This window comes from Neoarius graeffei, chromosome 7, assembly GCF_027579695.1.
Source record: "Neoarius graeffei isolate fNeoGra1 chromosome 7, fNeoGra1.pri, whole genome shotgun sequence".
Classification (NCBI taxonomy): domain Eukaryota; kingdom Metazoa; phylum Chordata; class Actinopteri; order Siluriformes; family Ariidae; genus Neoarius; species Neoarius graeffei.
The window spans coordinates 62,136,274-62,160,235 of NC_083575.1; the positions used below are offsets into that span (position 1 = coordinate 62,136,274).

Genomic DNA, 23,962 nt, shown 5'->3' on the forward strand with positions numbered 1-23,962 from the left:
CTGTTTTAAAATGCACTGTCCTAAATGCGTTCCAGATTACTTTTTTTTTTTTTAATCCTGAACTGATTGATTGAAAGATTATTAGTAATGAAGGCAAAGACTCGGTCTATCTAGTGTTACAGTGGGTTATAGGGAGGTTTCACACAGTAGATGCATTTCGATAGCACGCTGTACTTCCTGTGTCAGTGTGGTGCAGTTTCATGTGACCAAAAGTGAGGCTGTGATGGGACAAATGTAAAAAAAGATGGTGTAGATACAAAAAACAAACAAACCAGTTACTGCTTTAGCCTCTGTTGCCAACTACTTTTCATGTTTGCGTCTTCCACATTAGCAGGGGTGAGACTCGACAGCAAGCCAGTGCAAGTCTGGAGAGATGCAGCTCTACTCGAACTTGCTGGGGTGGTGTGGGGGATGTTAAAAATGTATTTAAAATGTGCTTTTCACAGGTGGCAGGTGCTGTAAATGCAGTGCTGATCAGTGTTTCCCCTACCATATCGTGTCTATATCATTTCCCCCCCGGGTTTTTTTTTTTTTTAAATATCAAGGTTGGGGGGGAGGCAGGAGTGCAGTTCTCATCTCATCTCATTATCTCTAGCCGCTTTATCCTGTTCTACAGGGTCGCAGGCAAGCTGGAGCCTATCCCAGCTGACTACGGGCAAAAGGCGGGGTACACCCTGGACAAGTCGCCAGGTCATCACAGGGCTGACACATAGACACAGACAACCATTCACACTCACATTCACACCTACGGTCAATTTAGAGCCACCGGTTAACCTAACCTGCATGTCTTTGGACTGTGGGGGAAACCGGAGCACCCGGAGGAAACCCACGGGGAGAACATGCAAACTCCGCACAGAAAGGCCCTCACCGGCCACGGGGCTCGAACCCGGACCTTCTTGCTGTGAGGCGACAGCGCTAACCACTACACCACCGTGCCGCCTTGAGTGCGGTTCTGTTTTTTTTTTTTTTTTTTAAAGTTCTTGAATTAATGTGTAGGCTTTTAAATAGGACTCCATTAACGGTTTGTTGAGGTCCAAATGCTCAGTAATATGTGACCCCGCAGGGTGAATTGAAGGGTCTTGGCTAAAGTGTTTGACTACGCCACCTGTGGCCTTGCACCACAAAAAATAATTGTACCACAGTATTTCCCCAGACCAGGTTTTAGACAAAAGGGCTCTCCCACACCGGTAAGTGAATACAGAGACGTGAGGTTTCAGTCTAAATAATGTCAATATTTATTGAAAAACAGTAAAACAGTATTAAAATGCACTTTGATTTATTGGATAAAACAGACAAGGCAAGCCATGACAACGGTAAAAAAAAAGAGAAAAAAAAAGAAATATGGCACACGAGGGGGAAAGTAAGGGCTGCCACCTGGATTAACAATACTATGTATTAGCAATATAGACTAGAGCAGCTTCAAAGGTTGGTTACCGGTCCTGGAAAAGTGAGGCTGACACACCAAACGTGCTCTGGGTTTCCTGAGCCTACCTACACACCTGGGAAGATACTCAACCGCACACACACCACAGATACTGCAAAAAGGTGATCACAGCAAACAGTGAGGTGCTCGTTACCACTACAAATAGGTGAGGTGCACGAAGAGGAGGACTCAGATCCGGCGACCTGCCCCATGGAACCGCCCAGGCTATAGAAAGATCAAGAAAAGGCAAGGTAAAACCAACAGTTCGAATCAAACAGCTGAAAGTAGCCGGATCAGTTACTAGTGGTGGCGGCCAGTACTTCCCCCACGGCCAACAGCGTTAGACCAACACGTCTACAGCAGCAACAAACACGCACAAAAAAAACCACGCCTAAGCATAGGCTAGAGGGGAGTCAGAAAGATGCAAAATAAAGAAAATCCAAAGTAATACAAGAAAGGTCAGATACTAAGGGCAATAACTGGACACACACACAGTTAGGCTAGGCAAAGCAGCAGTCACTACGTTTACATGCACATAGAGAGAATCGAATTTCTGCCATTGCTCGACTGAAATCGAAGTTCAAAATGCCATGTATACACCTTGATTCGGCCGAAATTGAACCGAACTTGATTTCTCGGAATCGAGCTACACGACCTAGTTTATGCGATTTCTGCCGAGCTACTTTGTGCATGTATACCCTATCGAGCTAGTTGTCGAGCTACTTCCGGAAGTGACGAGACCACAAGCGGGAAACACAACAGCCTCGGTCGGCATGACAACAGTAGTAGCGAGCAGCAGAAGAGGTCAGGAGGAACAAACGAAGAAGAGAAAATGGCGATGTAGAGCTCTCTGAAGTGTGGGTGGAGCACAGAGGACGGCAGGACAAAGCTTCTGGTACTAATAGGCTTTTTATTGTCAGACTTTTCAGTTTAACAGCCTACTTTTATTCTTGAGAGAAGCGCGCGCGTGCGCGCGGTGTTCTAGTCCCGGGATGAGTTGTCCCCTCTGCCTCCTTAAATAGGGCGCGGTTACTGGGAAGACACACAAACACAGGTTAATTACCGTCAGGTGTACCGTCGTTCTGCCACTCACCTTCCCTGGCTCCGCCCTCCTGTCACAGACCGGCGCTTGACCACGCCCCCACTGCCACAGGCAAGCAGAAACGTGCACTTCTGGAGCAATGAGGAGACAGAGTTCATGCTCATTCAGCTTAAGGAGTTGAATATATTAAAATTCATGGACGGGAGAAAAACGCGCAATGGAGAACACGGAACTGATAACTTTATTTACACTCTTGAATAGCTCTTCATGACGACAACCGGAAGTGTACCAACACGATGGGGCGTGTAGCGCCACCTGTGGCTCGGGTGCACAGTGCACCTCACACAATAGCCCGATTTCATTGTGTGCATGTAGGATTGGATTTCTCTGGCACCCTGCTGGGACCTTCAGCTCGATTACCGACAGCAGCTCGATTTGGATGTGCATGTAAACGTAGTCAGTGACATCACTCTGATGGAACAAGCAACAGTTAGATGCATGGTCACAAGTGTGCTTACAAGTTAAAAAGGTTCACATTACTAGGAGTGCTCACACAATGTTATTTAAAAAAATCACACCGTTAAGAATCACTCAACGTTTAATATCACCCAGGTAAAAGTAGTTACACAACAATAAGAATGTTCACACACCTAGCACATATGAACTGGACGTAAACAAACATTCTGATTTACCTCCATGCATCAAACTCGGGCACAAACAACGGCGTCAGGCATCCCAAGCAGTCACAATGTTCGCCTACTCGCATGATGGCAAGACAGTGACATAATTACGTGCTAGCCAAACACAAGTCAAGCATTGAAAACATTTACTCATTGCCTTAATAGACACATGAGCACAGATACAATATTAAAACATGCAGTTAGTTACAGTGTGCTACCGGAACTTTTGTCAAGACCACAAACGGCAGAGTGCTCCCAGCGTCCTCTGGACCAAACCTCGGTTTGAAAATAACAGTTTTAATGACGCATCTTTGTACTACATGCATGCATGTATGAATGGGAAGTAACATTTAATCAATGTCCAAATACCTTCGGTAGTTCAGCACTACCCGGAAGCCTTAGATCAGACCTGGGCATTTTCCGGCCCGCGGGCCGCATCCGGCCCTTTGGTTCATTCTAACCGGCCCGCGTAAGGTTAATTAGAAATTACAAAATAAACGTATTTTCTAATTTTACCTCATGCATGGACTGAATGTGCACTGCTCTTATTTTGAAGTTGTGTTCAACAAAAACGCAATGCGTGCGACATGAACATGACATGAAATCCCACGAAACCTAATCCCGCGATAACTACTTCCGTAATTTTGTCCAGACCAACCACAAACTTGTACATCATCCTTCAAACGGTCCAGCCAATCACAGTGTGACGTCACCAGCAGGCGCCGGAGCCCGAGCCGATCTGTAGATCTGATACCTACCGTACACCGAATCGACTGATGATCATCTGTCAGCTGTGCTTTGCATCTCCACCTCAGACATTCAACCTGACTCTGATGCACTCGTTAAAGACCAACAGAGACGAGATTTCTCTCCCTGAACAAATAAAAAACTGAAAAACGCCAAATGAGGTAATTAGACTACAAATGTGGGCATCATTATTATATGATGTATCTTGCTTGATATTTGGAGTAGAAAGACAATATTGTGATGTCTTTATTGTGTTTTGGGGTGAATGTGACCTGAAGAAAAAAGGTACAAACGTTCACATTTTGTTAACCATTGTTTTGGGAAATTTGACTGAATAAATGACGTTTTTTGTAAGGCAGCCTCGTTTTTTCCATACTCTTACCAGTCTTAGCAGCTTGTAAAAACATGTTATTTATTGCTTTATATAAAGAAATACAATTAATATTATGCAGAATTTAGTTCAGCCTTTTGGTCCGGCCCTCCACAAAATTTTCTGTTTCTCATGTGGCCCCATGGAAAAAATAATTGCCCACCCCTGCCTTAGATGGTGTACTGCAGATCACCTCCAGTAAAAGCAGCGAGGACCGAAGCAGAAATATGAAAAACCGAAGCTTGTCTGTGACCTGCCGGTGAGTGCAGTTTTATAGATGTAATGCTAATCATGAATGAATAGCCACCGACCTGCTGCCTGGGGGTGTCAGCTAGGTGCAGACCTATGGTGGCTGCAGGAGGACAACCTACCGAAAGACGCCGGTTACATTCAGAAGGGGAGGGGTCCTGCTGGTGACCATCCTCATCTTAGCACGCCCCCATATATTATATTTCTAAGTAGTTTTAGGCCACTTTTATATTACTGTATATTTTTAGTTTTTAAGATGTCTTATAGTTAATCTTTGTAATATGCAGGCGATCAATATTCATGCAGTCTGTGCACTATAAATGTTTTTTTTAATTTATTATTAGCTATTGGACACTTGACCCAAACAGTAAGATGGGGGTTAATGCAAATATACATTTGGTCAGAAATTAACATGCAGCCAAACCTGCTTGTCTCGAGCAAACATTGTATTGCTACTGATGATGATTTTAAATAAAGCACTTGAGTATTTGCTATTGAGATGGTAGAACGTTCACAGACCTTATTCTGTGTGGACAGAATTGCACCTTGGAATGGCAAAAATTCAGAAATGATGCTAGTATGAGCCAGTGTGTGAGTAGATGTATACATGACTAGGGTTGAGGACTCTCGATCGGGTATTCCCACCCACCCCGCGCACGCGCGCGCACACAGAGTTTTACTAACTTGTTGAAAGGTGCTATGTGGCAAGCTTAGTTTAAAACATTAAAAAAAAAAAAAGACCAGAATGTGAAGAAATAAGTTTTGACGTCAAAGATGTCCATGTATACCAGTGAACTCTTGTTTCGTAACACCTCTTTGTACCTTGGGGTGATGGTGAGTCACTGGAGTGTCCAGTGGCCCTCAGGCCAAAATGAGTCATGTACGTGACATCACTGTCCGATTACTCACAGGGTGGCAGCATTTGTTCAGCCATGAATACACAAAAAAACGCACAAACACAACTAAATGGGAAAGAGCTGTATGGCGATTGACTGACTGTGCAACTAGATTAAACAAGAAATCTGAGCTTTTTACAGACTATAGAAAGCTAAAGGAAAGAGAAAATGTTGCCTCAATTCGCAGAAACGACTGAAATCCGGGCACTGAAACCTGGATTTGCGATTACCGTTTTGTGCTGGATATGTTGTATTTTTGGAGAAGGGATAAGAGAGAGAGGAAAAGGGTCCTACTAGGAGAAACTGAATGCCAAGCAACACTATTTGGACAAACTAAAGGGAGCCTATCGGAAAGGAATGTCCCTTTTTATAAACAACTAGTATCAGCTGAAAGGGTAAGTTGAGCTGTTTTTGATTGTGAGGCGATTGACTTTATGACTTGGTTAACCAAGAAGCAGGAGCGTGAAAATGAAGAAATTTGCAAAGAGATTACTTTACAGAAGTTTGATGTGACGACTTCTGTATGTACACGTGTCACTAGCAGCATTACAAAGCTCCAGTTCTGCTCTTTCTTGTAATGTGTTCCAAATCTTATGTAGTGACAGCCATAAGTTCATAAGTAGTTCACATGAGTTTGTGGGTGTGGAGATGGATGTAGAGCTGTATGCAGTTGTAGCTTTTGATCTAAATTCAAAACTAGTTTTTCTCTATCACACACAGACGAGCATCATTGGAAAGGTTAAGTCGTAATATGCAATCTGGCTCGCTGCGATGAGCATTTCGTGAACAATTCCACTTGGGGGGGAAGGATGTTAATTTGGACGCAATCTGCATCAATCTGATTCGGTTACAGATCTGTGATGTGAGCTATAGTGGTCTCATGCACTACAGATGTGCAAGCAGCTGTGCCCCCCCAAGCTAAAGATTGAGCTTGGTAAGCTATAATGTAAACTAGATGCTGATGCCATACATGAGGATTATAAGCAGGCATTATCTTGAGTGGTTTTCAGCAGTCTGTCAAATTGAGTGGCTGAATTAAATTAGTTTTTACGATATTCAGTAAGTGATAATTCGAAGAATGGTGGGAGGAGGAGGGACTGACCTGGTGTCCAAAATCGCTCCCTACTCACTATATAGGGCACTATATAGTGAGGATCCCATTTTTGTAGTGCTGTCCAAAACCTTAGTGAGGATTATTTACACCCTATATAGTGCACTCAGAATATCTCACAATGCATCACAAAAAGTAGTGTACAACCGATGGTCACTAACCAAAGCAGTATATCCCATCATGGGTTGCGGTCACGCTGAAAGAAATCAAAAGTCTCAAATTTGATTTAATAAAAGGCAGCGGCAAAGAAAAAGGATTCAGCCTTGATTTAAAAAAAAAAAAAAAAACTGAAAGATGCAGGTACTTTTGTATTGATTAATGTGGGAAATGCGCTCAGTATAATATGTATTTATCACAAAAATTCATGCCTGGATTTATTTTTAAAACCCACCAGCCGGCTGATCTGGCATGTTTTAATTGTGTGACAGTAATGATGTAAATACCAGTGCGATGGACTAGTGTCCGAAGGAGTTTTTTCATTTTACCACTGAGCTCACTATATAGTCCTCTATATAGTAATTCCCTATACAGGTAGTCGTCGACTTACCGTACGACTGCGTTTGGTTCCGACTGACCGGTCGTAAACCGATCTGGTCGTAAGTCGGCCTATGTTAAATGAATAAGTATATTGTGATGTGTAATGATATTGTAATCATAGTCTTATTTTATCAACATTTTCTTATTTCATTACCTTGGCTCATTATTTGGTTTAAGTCAAACACTGCATACTACACCGCGTACAGTACAATTCGTTTAATATGTGCAAAACAAAAAATACGAAATACAGGTGTGAAAAATAGAAAACATTTTAGTTTGAAACATACCAAAATACAATACAAATGTAAAACATAGCAAAATACAAAACTTAGTGACCGCTGGCATCACTGGTGCTTGGCTGTGGGTCGTCTACGTCATCATCGGCTGTTGCAGCGCTCGGGCTGGCGGGAGGATTTGCTCGTTTCATAAACCAGGAGCTGGGGCGGAAACTGTATGACTGAGGGCGCGCGAGAGAGACTGCGCATGTGCCTGGAGCTGGGGCGGAAACTGTTGTACGCTTAGCTGGGAAACACTTGCCAGGTCATAACCAGACGGTCGTAAAGCTGATCGGTCGTAAAGTCGACGACTACCTGTATAGGGAGTAGTGAATGAGTGAGTGAGTGATTCTGGGCACTGTTGATTCCCCCCCCCCCCCCCCCCCATTTCTTATGATGGGGTGGACACCAACTTTCTGGTGATGTACTGCCCCCTATTTGTTTGGAGTATAAAGTATGGATTTCCCAGGTGGCCAGTTCTTACAGTTTGCAGCTTTTAAATGAGCGTGCAAATAAAATGTCATGTGGAGCAGAGCAGCCAGTAAGTGAGTGATATTTGATTTTATATATTTTTGCTTCTTTCTATTGACACCTCATGGTCTCTTTATCATCCATAACCATTTATCTTCAGTAACCGCTTTATCCTGGCCAGGGTCGCAGTGGATCCTGAGCCTATCACAGTAATGTTAGGTACAAAGTGAGAATTTACCCGTGATGCGATGCCACGCCACACTTTCACATGCTCATTCACAAACTGGGCAGTTTGTAGGTTTTTCTGAGGTTGGAGGAGAACCGAGGACCCAGAGGAAACGGACACACGACCCTCCATACGGATAATAACCTGCGCTCAGGACTGAACTGCAGATGCTGGAGCTGAGGGGCAACAATACTACTCACTGCACCACCATAGTTCTCCAGAATCAGTTTCTCATAGCTGCTTTGACACATTTGCCAAGTTATTTCTTTTCTGCTTTCTACCATCTGTTTACCAAAAAATGAATCCTCATGCTGTGATCAAGAGTGCTCTCCTTGTTTTATTTGTCGTCTCTCAAAGCACACTCATTTATATTTTACGCCTGATCTACAATTTACTATTTTTAAAATGTATTTCTCTGTAGCCTCCCCCCATGTTCTCAGCGTTTGTTCCACTCTTGCTATAATTTTAGCTGATGCGTAGTCAGCATTTTCCACCTTTTACCTACCCTCGATTTGAAGCTAGCATGGTGAAATCATGATGAACGTCAATGAACCTTTTATCTACATGATCTTTCTGGCCGTACTCAACCATGAGTCCAACTACAAATCTGATCACAAACCTGATCTCGCATTTCTTACTAAGAACATTTTGGCTGAGAACTGCAGTTAAGTTAAAGAGAAATAAAATGATAAACCCACCTTCCAGCCTGCATTAACTTTTCTGCTGTAAAAGACCCTCAACTAAAGAAAATGCACATTCTCATGTAAAGTATAATCCCTTGTTTGCTTGCTTGGAAATGTTAACGATTCTTGCATTACATTTTATTGGAGTGTTATTTTAATGTACTCTGTTTTGGTAACTTGTTTGTTGCACAGGAAGCTTCCCCCCCCCACCCCCGTCTTTAATCTTGCAGTCTCTGGTGGTTTACCTGTTGGTGCTTTATTTAAAACTATTGACTGTTTTTCAGCATGCTTGTTTAAAGTGCTAATGATGGTCGTTGTTCACCTTTAGGACGCTCTGAAGCCAGCCTTCACTGTGGCCAGCCTGCCAGGTAGCACCAGTGCCCAGGCCACAGTGCCCACCACCTCCACCACCATGCAGGTGAGCAGCGGCCCCTCTTTCCCGATCACCAACTACCTGGCACCTGTGTCTGGCAGCAGCACCAGCGCCAGCGGGAGCACTATAGCCAACACTAACGGGACTGTTCTGAAGAGCGCAGCTGCCACTGGAGGGGTCATGCAGCTCCCTGGAGGGTTCACCTTCATGTCAGGTAGGCCAAAAAAAAAAAAACCCTCTAATGATTAGTCGTTTCCTGGGACGGCTGTAAAAACCAGGTGTGGAGTAGATTTAGGCCCTGTCCACACGGCAATGGATTCAGGTGAATCTGATAAAATTATCGTTTCGGCCTGGCGTCCACACGGCACCGGCGTTTTGGGTGCCCCAAAACGAAATCTTTTGAGAATGGGTTCCAGAGTGGAAAGATCTGGCAACGGCACCGTTGCGAAGTCGTCTGGATGAGTAGAACGGATTTGTTTACGATGACGTCACAACCACATGACTGTCAGTGCTTCACGCCGGGTAGAAGTGTAACGAACTCGATGCGAGTTGTCAACAAATCCTATAACTTGGTTCATGAAACGCGCTTACAAAATATTTTCACTGTGAATATTTATTGTGTAATGGTGCAAAGTGAGAGAGAGAGAGAGAGAGAGAGAGAGCTAGGGCAGAGTCAATCCCGCCAGCAAAAATAGGGAAAAAAAAAAAAGGAGCGATCTCACCTCTTCAGATGTTGGTTTAAGTCCTACAATACATTCCTCAAAAAGGGCGTAGAAGAACAAAGTAATCCATCAACGTGTAGCATTCAGTTTATTCCGGACCATTAAAGACACCACCTTCCGCGTAGAATCATACGTCATCCTTGCCGCCATATTGGATGGGGCAAAGCGGAGAATAAAGATGCCTCATTCATGTGCTGCATTTAACTGTACCAACAGGTTTGCCGTCCAAACGAGATCACATGGGATTACCTTTCACAGGTGAGACTGGAAAAATACTTTTCATTGTATTTGGTCATTATAACGTAATTTTACAAACAGATTTTTCTGACTGTGGCTAATATGAAGTCTCGTGCATAATAGTTTGTGCATGCGTCCTTCTATTATTCTGGTGTCTCCGATGGGACCGTCTTACAGCGCACCTAGAGGTGTGGCATGTGTATTGCATCGTTTTCAGCAAGCGTTGCGTTGCCATATGTACCTGATATTTTACTGATCCGTTGCCCATGTGGACGCGATATTTTATTTATTTATTTATTTATTTTTTAAAATCTCGTCGTGTGGATGTAGCCTTAAATGACCTTCGTGTGGGACAAATCTGCAGTAAAGAGATCACGTTATTCGTTACACGGCTACCTCAAGCAGTTTTGTTTAACAAAGCAGGGCTTCTGGAGAGAAGAAACTCCGCCGTAGTGCCTTTGATTGCCATTGTGAAGCAGGAATAATTAGCGTGGCTACACAATGGGCATTGCACAGAGCTCTGGCAAGCACTGCCTATAATTAGTTATGAATATTCAATGAAGATTGTCTGGGCTGTACTGCGTTTCATGGGCTCTTAGGCTGGATGAGCCTGTGAAAAGCAGATGTGGGGTGTCATTAAAACACTAGAGAGACAGCAGAGAAGCTCTTGCACTCGTCTGCCGTTTGCTGAAAAGAGAGCCCATCTTCAATATGTTCAAGTGGGTCCTCATCCTGAACGTCATGCTTTATGCTGAATGAGTGCCATATGGAGCAAATACTGTACGTGTAGTTTAGATATTTATAGCAGTGTGGTCAGAAACAGGAGGTTGCAGCATGATGATTTTCTTCCTGTAATGGCAGGCCTCAGTATGCTGCTTCCTGTCTCTTGCACTCTTCCACCTGTTTTACACTCAGCACCCTGCCAGGTGGTCTAACACGCGCACCGTTCTGAGGCGTTGAATTACCACCAACAAAACAGCTGTAGCTCAACCTAGCTTTGGATATTCGTCAAATCCCCCTCACACCTCCTACCCTGTTAGCGCTTCCATCCGCTTCCTTCTTCTGAAGGTCACCTAGATGCCCTGTATATGACTCGGTGAGCAAAGCCTCCACGTGACTTGTGTTTGCTTTGTAACGGCATCATATTGTTTGTGGAAGACAGCTGAATGTAGTCTCTGTTTGACTTGATGTCTTTGTCTCGAGTCTCCCAATTTTGAGCACTGAAACACTCGGGTATTGTAAGAGACAGTCACATGGGTCTTGTATACGCGTGTGTGTGCGCGCACGCACGTGAACATGATTTCAAGAAGGAAACGGATTGCGAAGGTGGTCAAAGCTACGTTAACAAAGGCTTAAAGTTTAAATCCAGACTTCAAGGATTTCTCAATCATCATATGAACAAATACCTAACCGTGTTATTCAGTTTAGATATAAATCAGATTTTATTTTCTTTGCTCCTGCAAACTGGGCAGCCATCACTGGACCAGGAGAAGGAGGATCATAATCGAGAGGATGTGTTCTGTGCAATTTGGTGGTATAAAACTAAATCAACCAAATAAATAACCAACCGGGAGCTGAAGGTTTGCAGCCACTGTGCTCACGCTAGGACCCAAATTGTTTTAGCGAAAAGTGCTAAAGACTCAAATTTTTCTTGAGCAATTTCGCTTAGCAAGAAATGCTAAAAGAACAATTTTCTTTTGAGCAAAGTAATTTTTTTAGCAAGATGTTATACTTCTAAATGTTTCTTGCTCTGACATAATATTGAAAAATTGTTATTGTGGGCGGCACGGTGGTGTAGTGGTTAGCGCTGTCACCTCACAGCAAGAAGGTCCGGGTTCGAGCCCCGTGGCCGGCGAGGGCCTTTCTGCGCGGAGTTTGCATGTTCTCCCCGTGTCCGCGTGGGTTTCCTCCGGGTGCTCCGGTTTCCCCCACAGTCCAAAGACATGCAGGTTAGGTTAACTGGTGACTCTAAATTGACCGTAGGTGTGAATGTGAGTGTGAATGGTTGTCTGTGTCTGTGTCAGCCCTGTGATGACCTGGCGACTTGTCCAGGGTGTACCCCACCTTTCGCCCGTAGTCAGCTGGGATAGGCTCCAGCTTGCCTGCGACCCTGTAGAAGGATAAAGCGGCTACAGATAATGAGATGAGAATTATTGTCGTTTGTTGGTGTTTCAGTAGTGTTTGCAAGCTTGTTTCCTGCCTTTGTCTTTCCATGTTCTTGATTTATGTTCATAGCATGCTTATTTATTCTTGAATCCTCCTGACCATTTCATCAGCTGTATATATGTAATGAAATTGTGTGTTTAATTTAACCCGCTTAATCTGGTTTACGGAGTCCATATTTTTCATTATAATTATATCTAACATCTGGTGTGATGTGCTTTGCATTCTTTGCTATCTATGCACCTTTTAGCCCTTAGTCACCCGCTGTAGTACGCTGTCTGGCTGTATAACATAACTGCATGGTGAGTGGCTTCCAACTCTATCAGGGATTTATCACATTTCATATTAACTGCTCATACAAACTTAAGCTTCATCTGCCATGGTTTGGGAGTTAGAGGCCATTTAGAGGTCCATGGTAACCCAAGGTCATGTATAAATTTGAACTGGCCAAGTTGGCCTGGCCAATATCAGTGGCGGACCTGGCCAGCGTCAGTGGCTGGCCTTGCTAATATATTAATTTTATTTTATTTTTTCAAAATTCTATTTTAACATCTCAACCACTGGTATTGCCGTGTGTGTTTTCATTATTGAGGTGTGTGTGTGTGTGTGTGTGTGTGTGTGTGTGTATAATTGGGATCCGTGTGTGTGTTTAGGGGGAGGGGGTGTCTTTATGGGTAGGATGAAGGGAGCTCAGGGAGTTAAAATCAATGGTTGTTTCTTATAAATTAATCTCCTAACCCAGATATAATGATATTCACCATTAATTTCTCAAATGAAACACTTGCAGTCAAAACTTTGAACCATGTGCGTCAAAACGCTCTGAAAACAAGGCACACTTGGTCGATATATCCTGGTTCATCTGTGAGTTCTTCCAAAGTTCTGTCAGGATTGATATTCTCATCTCATCTCATTATCTCTAGCCGCTTTATCCTGTTCTACAGGGTCGCAGGCAAGCTGGAGCCTATCCCAGCTGACTACGGGTGAAAGGCGGGGTACACCCTGGACAAGTCGCCAGGTCATCACAGGGCTGACACATAGACACAGACAACCATTCACACCTACGGTCAATTTAGAGTCACCAGTTAACCTAACCTGCATGTCTTTGGACTGTGGGGGAAACCGGAGCACCCGGAGGAAACCCACACGGACACGGGGAGAACGTGCAAACTCCGCACAGAAAGGCCCTCGCCGGCCACGGGGCTTGAACCCGGACCTTCTTGCTGTGAGGCGACAGCGCTAACCACTACACCACCGAGCCGCCCAGGGTTGATGATTATGTAGAAAATATGTCTTTAGAGTGGTTATATCGTGTTTTTACCCCTAACTGAGAAAGCTAACAGAATATTCTAATGTTATCTAACTTTTTAGATAAGTTTTTGTCATATGTAAAGTCTGGTAATTTATTTTAAACAAACCTCGCTATAATCTTGTTCACTAATGAGCGAGAATTGCCGACATTATCAGCGCAACTCGGAAATTGATCATTTTATATGTAAGGTCCGATGCTATTGGAAGACGTAATTTGCGGTCAACCAATAAGAAGCTTCAAAACTCGGGGGCGTTGGTTATAAATCAAAACATCGAAGATGGACACGAAAGGTACTGTTTATCTTGAGAAATCGCAATTGTTTGATGGGTTTTGCTTAAACTTTAAATGACTTTTGCATAAAATGCAAATACAGATGGTTTTCTTTTCGCAAATTGGAATAAAACTTCGCAATTTGCGGACGTGCAAGCGGCCAGCGTGAGCCCAGAGCCAATAATCTTGGTCTATTGTGATCACACTGCAATTTAGTTCATTATAAAGGAGTGATCAACTGGTTCATGAGAGATTCCACAAATACTATCACTACTTGTATAAGATTTTAGTAATAATTCCGTTATCAGCGTGTTTCCCCCCTACCCCCAGTGCAGGTCAGTGTACTTGGGCCGTAGGAAATTATAACGTATGGTTTGCGTTCACTCATTTTGATTTCTCTCCTATGCATACACCCACAGCAGGCACTCCTTTCCCTCCTGGGACTCCAGCTATCCCGTTGGGGCAGCTGCAGCAGCACTCTCTGGCTCTGCAGGGCCAGCAGGGCCAGACCCTCACGACTGCCACTGCTACAGCTACACAGACCCCACAGGCCCAGCAAGCTGTGTTTCGCCTCCCCACTGCAGTCTCTCTCACAGGTTATTTAACCCCCCCCCCCCCCCCCCCCCACACACACACACACACACGCGTGCACCTTTTTATAGACTGATGACCTAGAACAAGCTTATGTATAGTATGATCAGTTAACAATGCTGTTTTCACATAATTGAAATCCTGTTAGCTAAAGCATGGAGTCAATTCCAGACTTCATCTCAAACTTATTAGGGTCCTTTTGAGTGTTGGTTTGTAAGAACACTGAAAGGTGACGTGTAGAATCCTACAACAGTGCTTGAAGTAAAGAACAAGGCTCTAGCCCAAGAACACTCAAGGAACCTTATTTTTGCAGTAGTATTATGAAATATAAGAAATATAAAGTGTAGATTTTTTTTTAAAAAATAGGATTGATTGCTTTATTCCGAACAGTAAAGGAAAAAAATAAAAAAAATGCAATAATCAAAACACCGTCATGAACAAACAGAATAGCGTAGCCGCAAGGCAATAACATAATGTTTGGAAAGGATTAGGAAGAAGTAAATAACTTATCAAATCCTAACCCTCTATACTACTGCTAATCAATGTCACTTTCTGCCACAATAAAAAAAAATTTAATTTTATTTATAATATATGGGTTTGTCCCAGAAACTGGGTACTGTGGGGGTACCCCACTAAATCTACTCAAACTGCGGTATACGGTTTTGAATGGTAATGTTGGTTTTAATTTGAAATAAAATGATGAAAGAAATAATACAGATAAAACTAAATCTTTGATGTGAATACTCTTCAGAATTTGTCAAAAATTCTGCAAATTTGTGGAAAAAGGGCGGCTTGATCTGGGACATGATAAATGGTTGACTACATCACATTCCCTTAAAAAGGTTGTAGTCCACTGAAAAGTCTACAGTTGTGTTTTTTTTTTTTTGTTTTTTTTTTCTTTTTTTTGGGCTTTTTTCACCTTTTATTGGATAGGACAGTGTAGAGACAGGACAGGAAACGAGTAGGAGAGAGAGACGGGAAGGGATCGGGAAATGACCTCAGGTCGGACTCGAACCCCGGTCCCCAGATTTATGGTATGGCGCCTTAGCCACCTGAGCTACGACGCCCCCGAAAAGTCTACAGTTATCACTAATTGTATTTTAAGTTGTAACTTTATACACCTAAGGATTGGTGCGCTCACAGAATAATCATAACTGTAATAAAACATCATGCAAAATATTTGATCACCGTTGTAACTCCATTTTCCGCAGACCCAAAACCAATACGATCGTGTGTTTTGATCTAAACGGAAAGCCTCAGGGTCAAGGTCACTACCTCACCAAAATTAGTAATTTAAAATCACTACGCCATATAAACATTGTTATAAATCTGCGATTTTGTTTTTTAAAACGAAAGCTGAAAGTTAGGTATAGAATGTTTCTTACAGAATATGTTACGATGGTAGCTGGTCTTGTATGAATTTCTGAGCTATAAAATGAGTTGTGGTATTATTTATTTATTTATTTATTTATTTTTTACTGTAGCATGTTATTTGTGTGCGGGGAAGGACACACATTAATAATTTGCATGTGTAGAATGGAATTTTCCACTCCAACAGTTAGAAATTGATCGTGCTTCCATTTGCGGTCAATTTAGATTGAACTTTTGATAGAATCTCCGGCCAGTCATTTTGCCCCGCCCCCGCCTTGCGCTCCGTCCGGTACGGTAGTGATGTCCCGTTGCTCGTGCGCCGCAGCAGAGACCCGCGCGACCTTCAGCCGGTACAGTCGCTGTTCTTTTACCAGCGCCGTTTATTCTCATCTTTCCGGTGTGTTCTTGATTTTTCCATTGTGTACTATTTCACCATATCAAATACCCAAAATGTATCATATTATTCATATTTTAAGTGAATAATCAATTCAGTCATCATAACTTGGCATTTTTAACCTAAGCAATCAAAAAGAGGAAATTTTATTCAATATTTTCACTCCTCTGTGAAGGAGGGGCTTTAATTCTTCATGATGTAGTTATTTTATATGTAAATCAATTTTACAAAAGCATTTGAATTGTAATCAAAAAATGTTTCCACAGTGGAGGCCAGATAAAGCAAGATGCTATCATCTTATTAAACATGACAAAAGAAACATTGAGTGTTCGGTAAATGCAAAAAAAAAAAAAGTAAAATTAGAAAATTTATTTTTTGACCATAATGTCCCAAATGAGAGAGCAGTTTCTGAGACGGACCCGTATATATAAAATGCACACATGATACTCATTATGATATAAATATATATCCGTATCAATTCAATCGGATGTTCTCGGCTCTCTTATGTTGGATCTCTGAAAACATTCACGGTGTGTTTTTAGGAGCAACGATGCCCCAGCAGCTCCAGGCTATCCAGGTGCAGCCCAGCACTCAGTCCAGCTCCATCAACACAGACAGCAGCAGCCCTGAGATCTCCCAAACCAGCACTGCCTCCACAGGTACACACAACACACCGAGCACGTATCCACATAGTCATGCCTGTACTATAGGCATTTCCATTCATTTGAATACAATTAAGTAAACCCAGTGACTGACTGGTATGGGGTCAAATAGTGACGGGACAATCCCAAACATGACCTGCAAGAATGTATTGTGCCCACGTTTGCAGGGTGTCCGTCCCCCCTGATATCTTTTTGTTCACTTTTCTGGCCACAAGCTTCAGGATCTTCAGGATTTTGTAGTCTGATTCGGCTCTTCATGCGTCTGTGTGTATACACAGTAACTGAATTGTCTTTTATTCCAGGCTTTGTTTGAAGCAATTAGTAGTGAGGAAATGAAAATCTTAAATAATGTTTGCCTGTGGGCAAACTCTACATTTTACTGACCTAAACATGCAAGATTAATCAACGTTTAGCTAATTAGCTAAAGTTAGATATTGGCTTTTAATGATTCTTCTCCATCTCTCCCCCCCCCCCCCCCCCCCCCCCCCCCAAATCATAGAGTTGAGCTAGATACAATACTTTAACATCTCTGCTTTAAAAAATGTAAATATTTCACCAAAACGATGTGGAAATGTTTTTCAGCTAATCTAAAACCTTTGCTATTAGTAATATTAATAAGTTTAGTCAACAGAACAAAACTGACTGAATTAACAGTGATTCCTTCCCCACGCATGTAAGCAAAAACAGATTAGTCAAATGAAGAGATGATGACAAGGCTCATGCTTAAATGCTGCGAGTGACTGCTTTGCCTCAGGCAGTGAGACAGACTGATGTGGGTGATGTTAATCAAAGTGACTCATTTCCCATTGTAAACTTGTTCTTTGAAATTTTCAGTACTGTTCTCAAAGTAGGTTAGGTGTAGAGGTGGGTGAATCTTTCAGTGGAAGAAAATCTTGAAATGCGATTTTCCTTTTTCGCTTTTGTAGGGTAAGCAGATTTTAAAATGCTGTAACTTTTTGTGGTTGAGATGTGAAAAATGCATGTCGGCTTGAAGTATGTAGCTTTCGGAACCGTCTATAATTATAGTACGGAATACACCATGTCCAAATTTGACCATGTGAAATGCATATCCCGAGCCTTCCCACACACACAGTTTGCTGTTTTGCACAACCAAGTGTTATTAAATTGGTTCCATCATTAGAAGGGACTATGCAGCTCTATGTATAAACACGACTGAGTCATCTAGAACCCCTGCCCTATATACAAAGTTTCAAGATATTGTCACATTTTAAAGGAGAACTGAAGGCAAATTTTTTTTTTTTTAATCAAAACTATTTCTCTCATTTTATTAAATACAGGAATGTATTTTTGATAGCTATTTTGTCACTGCTAGAGCAAGTTATGAGTGTTTGAAATATGCTCTGTAATATTAGTCCATATGTCAAAGCAATGGCCGTAAACGAGATTAGTTGAGACCTGTGCGAGACATCGTAGGACGGAAGTAAAACGTACAGCGGAAATCAAAGTGACCAACATCTGCCAATGTTGTCAAAAGACGCGCACGCCCTCTTTCGAATGCTGATGTAATCAAGCTGGAAGTTTTGTTTTGATAGCAATCAGGAAAGTTTGAAAAAAGTAGGCAGTAATCGTCATTTGAACTCGTTTTTGTGCAATATTTTGTTTGGAAAACAGTTTATTTGGTGGAATAAATGTGACCCCAGATGCTGAGGACACCTGGCTGACACTTCACATTTCAAAGTCTCGCACAAGTCTCGTGAAGATCGTGCAGATAAGTGACGCCTGCCGTGGACCAAACGAACTAAATTCAGCATGGCTAAAAACCAAATAGGCCGATTAAGTCTCATCTCATTATTTCTAGCCACTTTATCCTGTTCTACAGGGTCGCAGGCAAGCTGGAGCCTATCCCAGCTGACTACGGGCGAAAGGCGGGGTACACCCTGGACAAGTTGCCAGGTCATCACAGGGCTGACACATGCCCCTTTTCCACCAAAGCAGTTCCAGGGCTGGTTCGGGGCCAGTGCTTAGTTTGGAACCGGGTTTTCTGTTTCCACTGACAAAGAACTGGCCCTGGGGCCAGAAAAACCAGTTCCAGGCTAGCACCAGCTCTCTGCTGGGCCAGAGGAAAGAACCGCTTATGTCAGTGGGGAGGCGGAGTTGTTAAGACCAACAACAATAACAAGACCATGAAAGATCGCCATTTTTAAGCGACGAGAAGCAGCAGCTGTACAAATGTGAAGTCAGCCATTATTGTTGTTGTTGCCGCTGCTGCTGCTTCTTCCGTGCTGTTTTTTGCTTTGATATTCGCGCCAAGGTTTATGTAAACGTAGCGCCGTAACTGACGTATACAGCGACGTAATGACGTGGCTCTGCTTAGCACCGCGAGCGATGGAAAAGCAAACTGGTTCTCAGCTGGCTCGCAAGTTGAACAAGTTGTGAACCAGCACCAGCACTGGCTCCGAACCAGCCCTGGAACTGATTTGGTAGAAAAGGGGTAACATAGACACAGACAACCATTCACACCTACAGTCAATTTGGAGTCACCAGTTAACCTAACCTGCATGTCTTTGGGCTGTGGGGGAAACCGGAGCACCCGGAGGAAACCCACGCGGACACGGGGAGAACATGCAGACTCCACACAGAAAGGCCCTCGCCAGCCACGGGGCTCGAACCCAGGACCTTCTTGCTGTGAGGCGACAGCGCTAACCACTACACCACCGTACCGCCGGCCGATTAAGTATAATATTTAATTGCAATTGGTTGCCAAGACGAGTCACGATATAAGGCTACTAAAACTGAAATGTAATTGAATAACACGTTAATTAAGAAATAAAGCAAGTTTAAAAATGACTTCAGTTCTCCTTTAAGTTCTGCTGCAGGAAAAAACACCAACTTTCAAGACCATACCACCTCGGTTTTCAAGTTCTGCTCCGGAAGCAAAACCTACCCCTAAGACTAACCTGAGAGACGAAGTCTGAAACTGTTTCCATGGAGACAGCCTGCAAAATGAAAATTTCTTAGTATGAAAAGGCACATCTACATCACCTTGTTAACATGTATACCAAGTTTCAAATCCGTATCATGAAGTTTTGGATATATGCTCTGGAAACGAATGTTGCTCTTGGAAACGAAGTCAAAATCTTTTTTTTAAATAATGTAAAAATTTGAAATACTTTCAAAAATCCAAAATGGCAAAAGGCACCAGTTCATATGTTGCTTGATATGTATACAAAGTTTCATGAAGATGTACCTTCAGTAGCTTTAAAGATATGACCCGGAAATGAAAACCTGACCGGACAGGCGGAACTCGTTTCTATGATTGTTTAGAATTACAGATTGTTGCTAAAAATAGTGATGCTATTAGTTTAATGAGTATAATAACTGGACAGCGACGTGGTAGTGCTGGTAAATCAAGCAGCTTGTATAGCATGTTTGATGAGCTGCTTGTGTGGTTTTTATTTATTTAGTTTTAGTATTGTTTGTGCTGAGAGTGCCAATTCGGTGTCCCTGTTCACACCTGGTATTAACATCAGTCACAGGTGATCGGATCATGAAGGAACTGGGCGAGCCACTCACTCTGAGCGCTGCAAAGACCCATATAGCCCCGTTTCAGGTTAAGCCTGGGTTCAGACATTATTAACATCCTTCTCGAGTGATCGGTGTGATTATCATGCTTTTCCTGTTTTCACTTTTCTCTCTAGTGTTAACTTCTCTGAAAAATAGCAGGAATGAAGCGAAGTTTCTACACTGTAGAGCACCTTCCTGCTTATCTCCATCGTAAACGCAGCTGGTCCAACACTGCCTGGGATCCTGTTGTGTTTCTCAGATTGGGCATGTTGCCATGAGGTGAACTGGCAAGCAGTGCGGTGGCTCAAGCTGATGAAATGACTCATGCGCAACACCTCTTCCTCCCTGATCATGCTTCACTCCTCTGTTTCCACCTCCCACACCAAAAAGATGACAAAGTAGAAATGCAAAGTGTTTGTTGAAATGAAGGCTCTTGTGTAATGTCAAAGGTGTAGCGAATAAAAATGGCAAAATCGGTAAAGCATGTGAAAATGGGGGGGGGGTTTCAAGGAAATTATAAAAACTTTTTTAAAACAATATGCACTTCAGTGGGGTGGGGGATTGAAGGGTGAGCATGCACAACACTGCCACCTTGTGTCAGGAGATCAAAAGTGCAAGGAGTGAAGTTAATCCAGTGACTATTCATTTTCTTTCTCTCCACCTCCTCTTAGCCACGGTCAGTCTCCCTGCTACTATCGTCACGTCGTCAGTGCCCACTTCTGTAGCAGGTCACATGATGTACCCAAGCCCCCATGCAGTGATGTACGCCTCGGCCCCTACACTGACCGATGGTGGCCTGGCTGTGCTCAATGCTTTCTCCCAGAGCGCCTCGGCTATGCAGGTGTCCCATGCACAAGCTCCGGATACAGGTGAAAGTACAGTGCCTCTGTTAAACAACACGGCCATCAATAATCCCTAGCTACTATGCTATAACCTGTATAATATACAACTCCAATTCCAGAAAAGTTGGGATGCTATGTAAAATAAAAACAGAATGCAGTGACTTGCAAATCCTTTTCAACCTAATATTCAATTGAATACAATACAAAGATAAGATATTTTAATATTCAAACACACTTTTTCTTGCAAATATATACACACGCACTCAAATTGATTTCCTACAACACGCTCCAGAAAATTTGGGACAAAGGCAACAAAAGACTGGGAAAGTTGTGAAATACTCAAGCGCCTGTTTTGGAATGTTCTACAGGTAAACGGGCAATTTAGTAATTGGAAAGGCTCGGTCATTTACAAGCGAGGATGGGGTGAGGTTCACTACTTTGTGGAAAAATTGCATGGGCAAATACTCCAACAGTTTCAGAACAATGTTTTGCAGTGTACAATTGGAAGGAATTTAGGGATTTCACCATAGTCAACCTAGAACATTAAAACCTCCAGAGAATTCAGACAAAACTCTGCACGGAAGGGGCAAGCCCAAAAACCAACAGTGAATTCCGGTGACCTTCGATCCCTCAGGTGGCACTGCATTCGAATCCGACATGAATGAATAAGGTATGTTACTACATGGGCTCAGGAACACTTCTGAAAACCGCTGCAGGTAAACGCAGTTCATAGCTGCATATACCGTGTAAAGCGAAAGCCATAGATCGACAACATTCAGAAATGCTGCTGAATTTTCTGGAAACGTGCGCTGTGGTCAGTCCGTATTTCAAATTGTTTTTGGAAATCGTGGCCGTTGTGTTCTCCAGGCTAAAGAGGAAACGAACCTTCTGGATTGTTCCCAGCACAAAGTTCAAAAGGCCGTATCTGTGCTGTTATTGGGATGTTGATGCCCATGGCATTGGGAACTTGCACATCTGTGGCGGCATCCTTTAATGCTGAAAGGTACATGCAGTTTTTGGAGCAACATATGCTACCATTTAATTGTCTTTTTCAGGAATGTTCCTGCTTATTCCAGCAAGACAATGCCAAGCCACAGTGTGGCTTCATAGGAGTGCAGGCGCTAAACTGGCCTGTCTGCATCCCACTGAAAACGTGTGGCAAAAGCGCGAAATATGACAACAGCAACAGTTGAGCAATTGAATTTCTGTCTCATGCCCAGCGGGGGAGATTCGTGCTCAAAACTTCAGCAACTGGTGTCCGCCATTCTCATACACTTGGTGAAGAAAAGGTGATGCAACATAGTGGCAAGCATGTCCCTGTCCCAACTTTTTTGGAACATGTTGCAGCCATCAAATTCAGAATATGGTGTGTAGCGAGGTTTTTTTTTTCCCTTAAAGGAGTAAATATACAAATTTTATCAGTAAAACATTAAATCTTGTCTCTTCTGTTGTATTCAGTAGACTATAGGTCAAAAAGGTTTTGCAAATCATTGCTTTCTGTTTATTTGTTTGACATGGAGTCCCAACTTTTTTGGAATTGGGGTTGTGTATTACAGAATCTTATAGATTTTTCAAATTGGATTGGCCATCAGGTTGCTTTTGATTTTTTTTTTCTGTAACAGCCTGACTTCCCACGACGATAAATGGTAAACGAGTACAGTGCGTTTTTTTTTAATGTATTAATAATTTAATTGTTTATTATTGCTGTGCTAGAAGAGGAATAAACTTCAGCATGTGCCGTTAAAGGAAAATCCACTTTGGGGCAGTAATGGTACTCTGCTATAACAGCGTACCCAGTCATATTTTATGCTTTCTAGAATACATTGACGAAAGCTTCCATTTGTATTTCATTGTACGTGTCCACACAGGTGCTGTTCCTCAGGTGTTCCTCACAGCGCCCCCTGGCACGGTTCAGATCCCCGTTTCAGCGGTGCAGCTACATCCAGTACGGCAAGATCTCCACTTTACAAGTGAAACTCTTAATATTCTCTCTGCAACAGCATGCCACTGAGTGAACTAACCCACTGCAGAGAGGAGGAGGAAGAGGCTGTTTGTTTGCCTGAACTCTCCCTTTGCTGATATTCAGACTTTTTCAGGAGCACTGCATGCACTAGCACCATGTCTTTGAAAGCGCACTTTTTTTTTCGTATTATCAAGAAGGCTTTCCAAAGCCGTTTAAAGTGAACTCAAAGAACATGGAACAAAACCTCAAATAGTACGGACAAGGTCTGATCTGTTTTAGGTTTTTGCTGATAATCCATATGATGCGAGTTTCATTTATAAAATCATTTTAACGCAAATGTCGCGTATAAAAGGTAAACAAGATTCAGATATCAAAATAAACACACGACCCTGATCCATGGCCACATGGTTTATACACCCAAAATGGTTCAAACTGCTAAATTAAGGTGGTGTTTACATTAGACCATATCAGCGGATCATCAGATTAACGTTTTTAAAACGATTCGCGTGCACACAGCAACGCCAATACACGGATACGCTCGGCTCCGCAGGCATCCTGCGCTCCAAATCACTCCGCCCTGAACAGCGAGTGCCCTCTGGAGGGTGCGCACTCCGGCCCTGCGCAGCTCACAGAGCGCGCGAGTGAAGCGCACGAGCAGTGATTCGGGACAAATAGCAGGAAGTGAAAGTCCGCGCCGTTTTTCAGCAGTCGCGTCACATGACCAACGTGGCATGACCAACGCCAGCGAATCAGGAAGGTGGATGTCACAGTGACGTGGTCCAATGACGACGTCAGCTAGAGCTCAGCACAGCGTATCCTCGTTCCTCAAT

At 42.9% G+C, this 23,962-nt stretch overlaps 1 protein-coding gene across 3 annotated transcripts in view; it reads left to right on the forward strand.

Annotated features, from left to right (window-relative positions):
- srfb (serum response factor b) overlaps positions 1-23,962 on the forward strand; it is a 75,980-nt gene that overhangs the window by 46,232 nt on the left and 5,786 nt on the right. Inside the window, exons 3-7 of one of the 3 annotated variants that reach the window (XM_060926219.1) lie at positions 9,039-9,297; positions 14,207-14,380; positions 16,683-16,799; positions 20,999-21,196; positions 23,038-23,114. In XM_060926219.1, the coding sequence (XP_060782202.1) occupies positions 9,039-9,297; positions 14,207-14,380; positions 16,683-16,799; positions 20,999-21,196; positions 23,038-23,114 (825 nt within the window). Of the gene's footprint in view, positions 1-9,038; positions 9,298-14,203; positions 14,381-16,682; positions 16,800-20,998; positions 21,197-23,037; positions 23,140-23,962 lie in introns of all 3 variants that reach the window. The other 2 variants (XM_060926220.1, XM_060926218.1) reach the window with 2 other exon arrangements.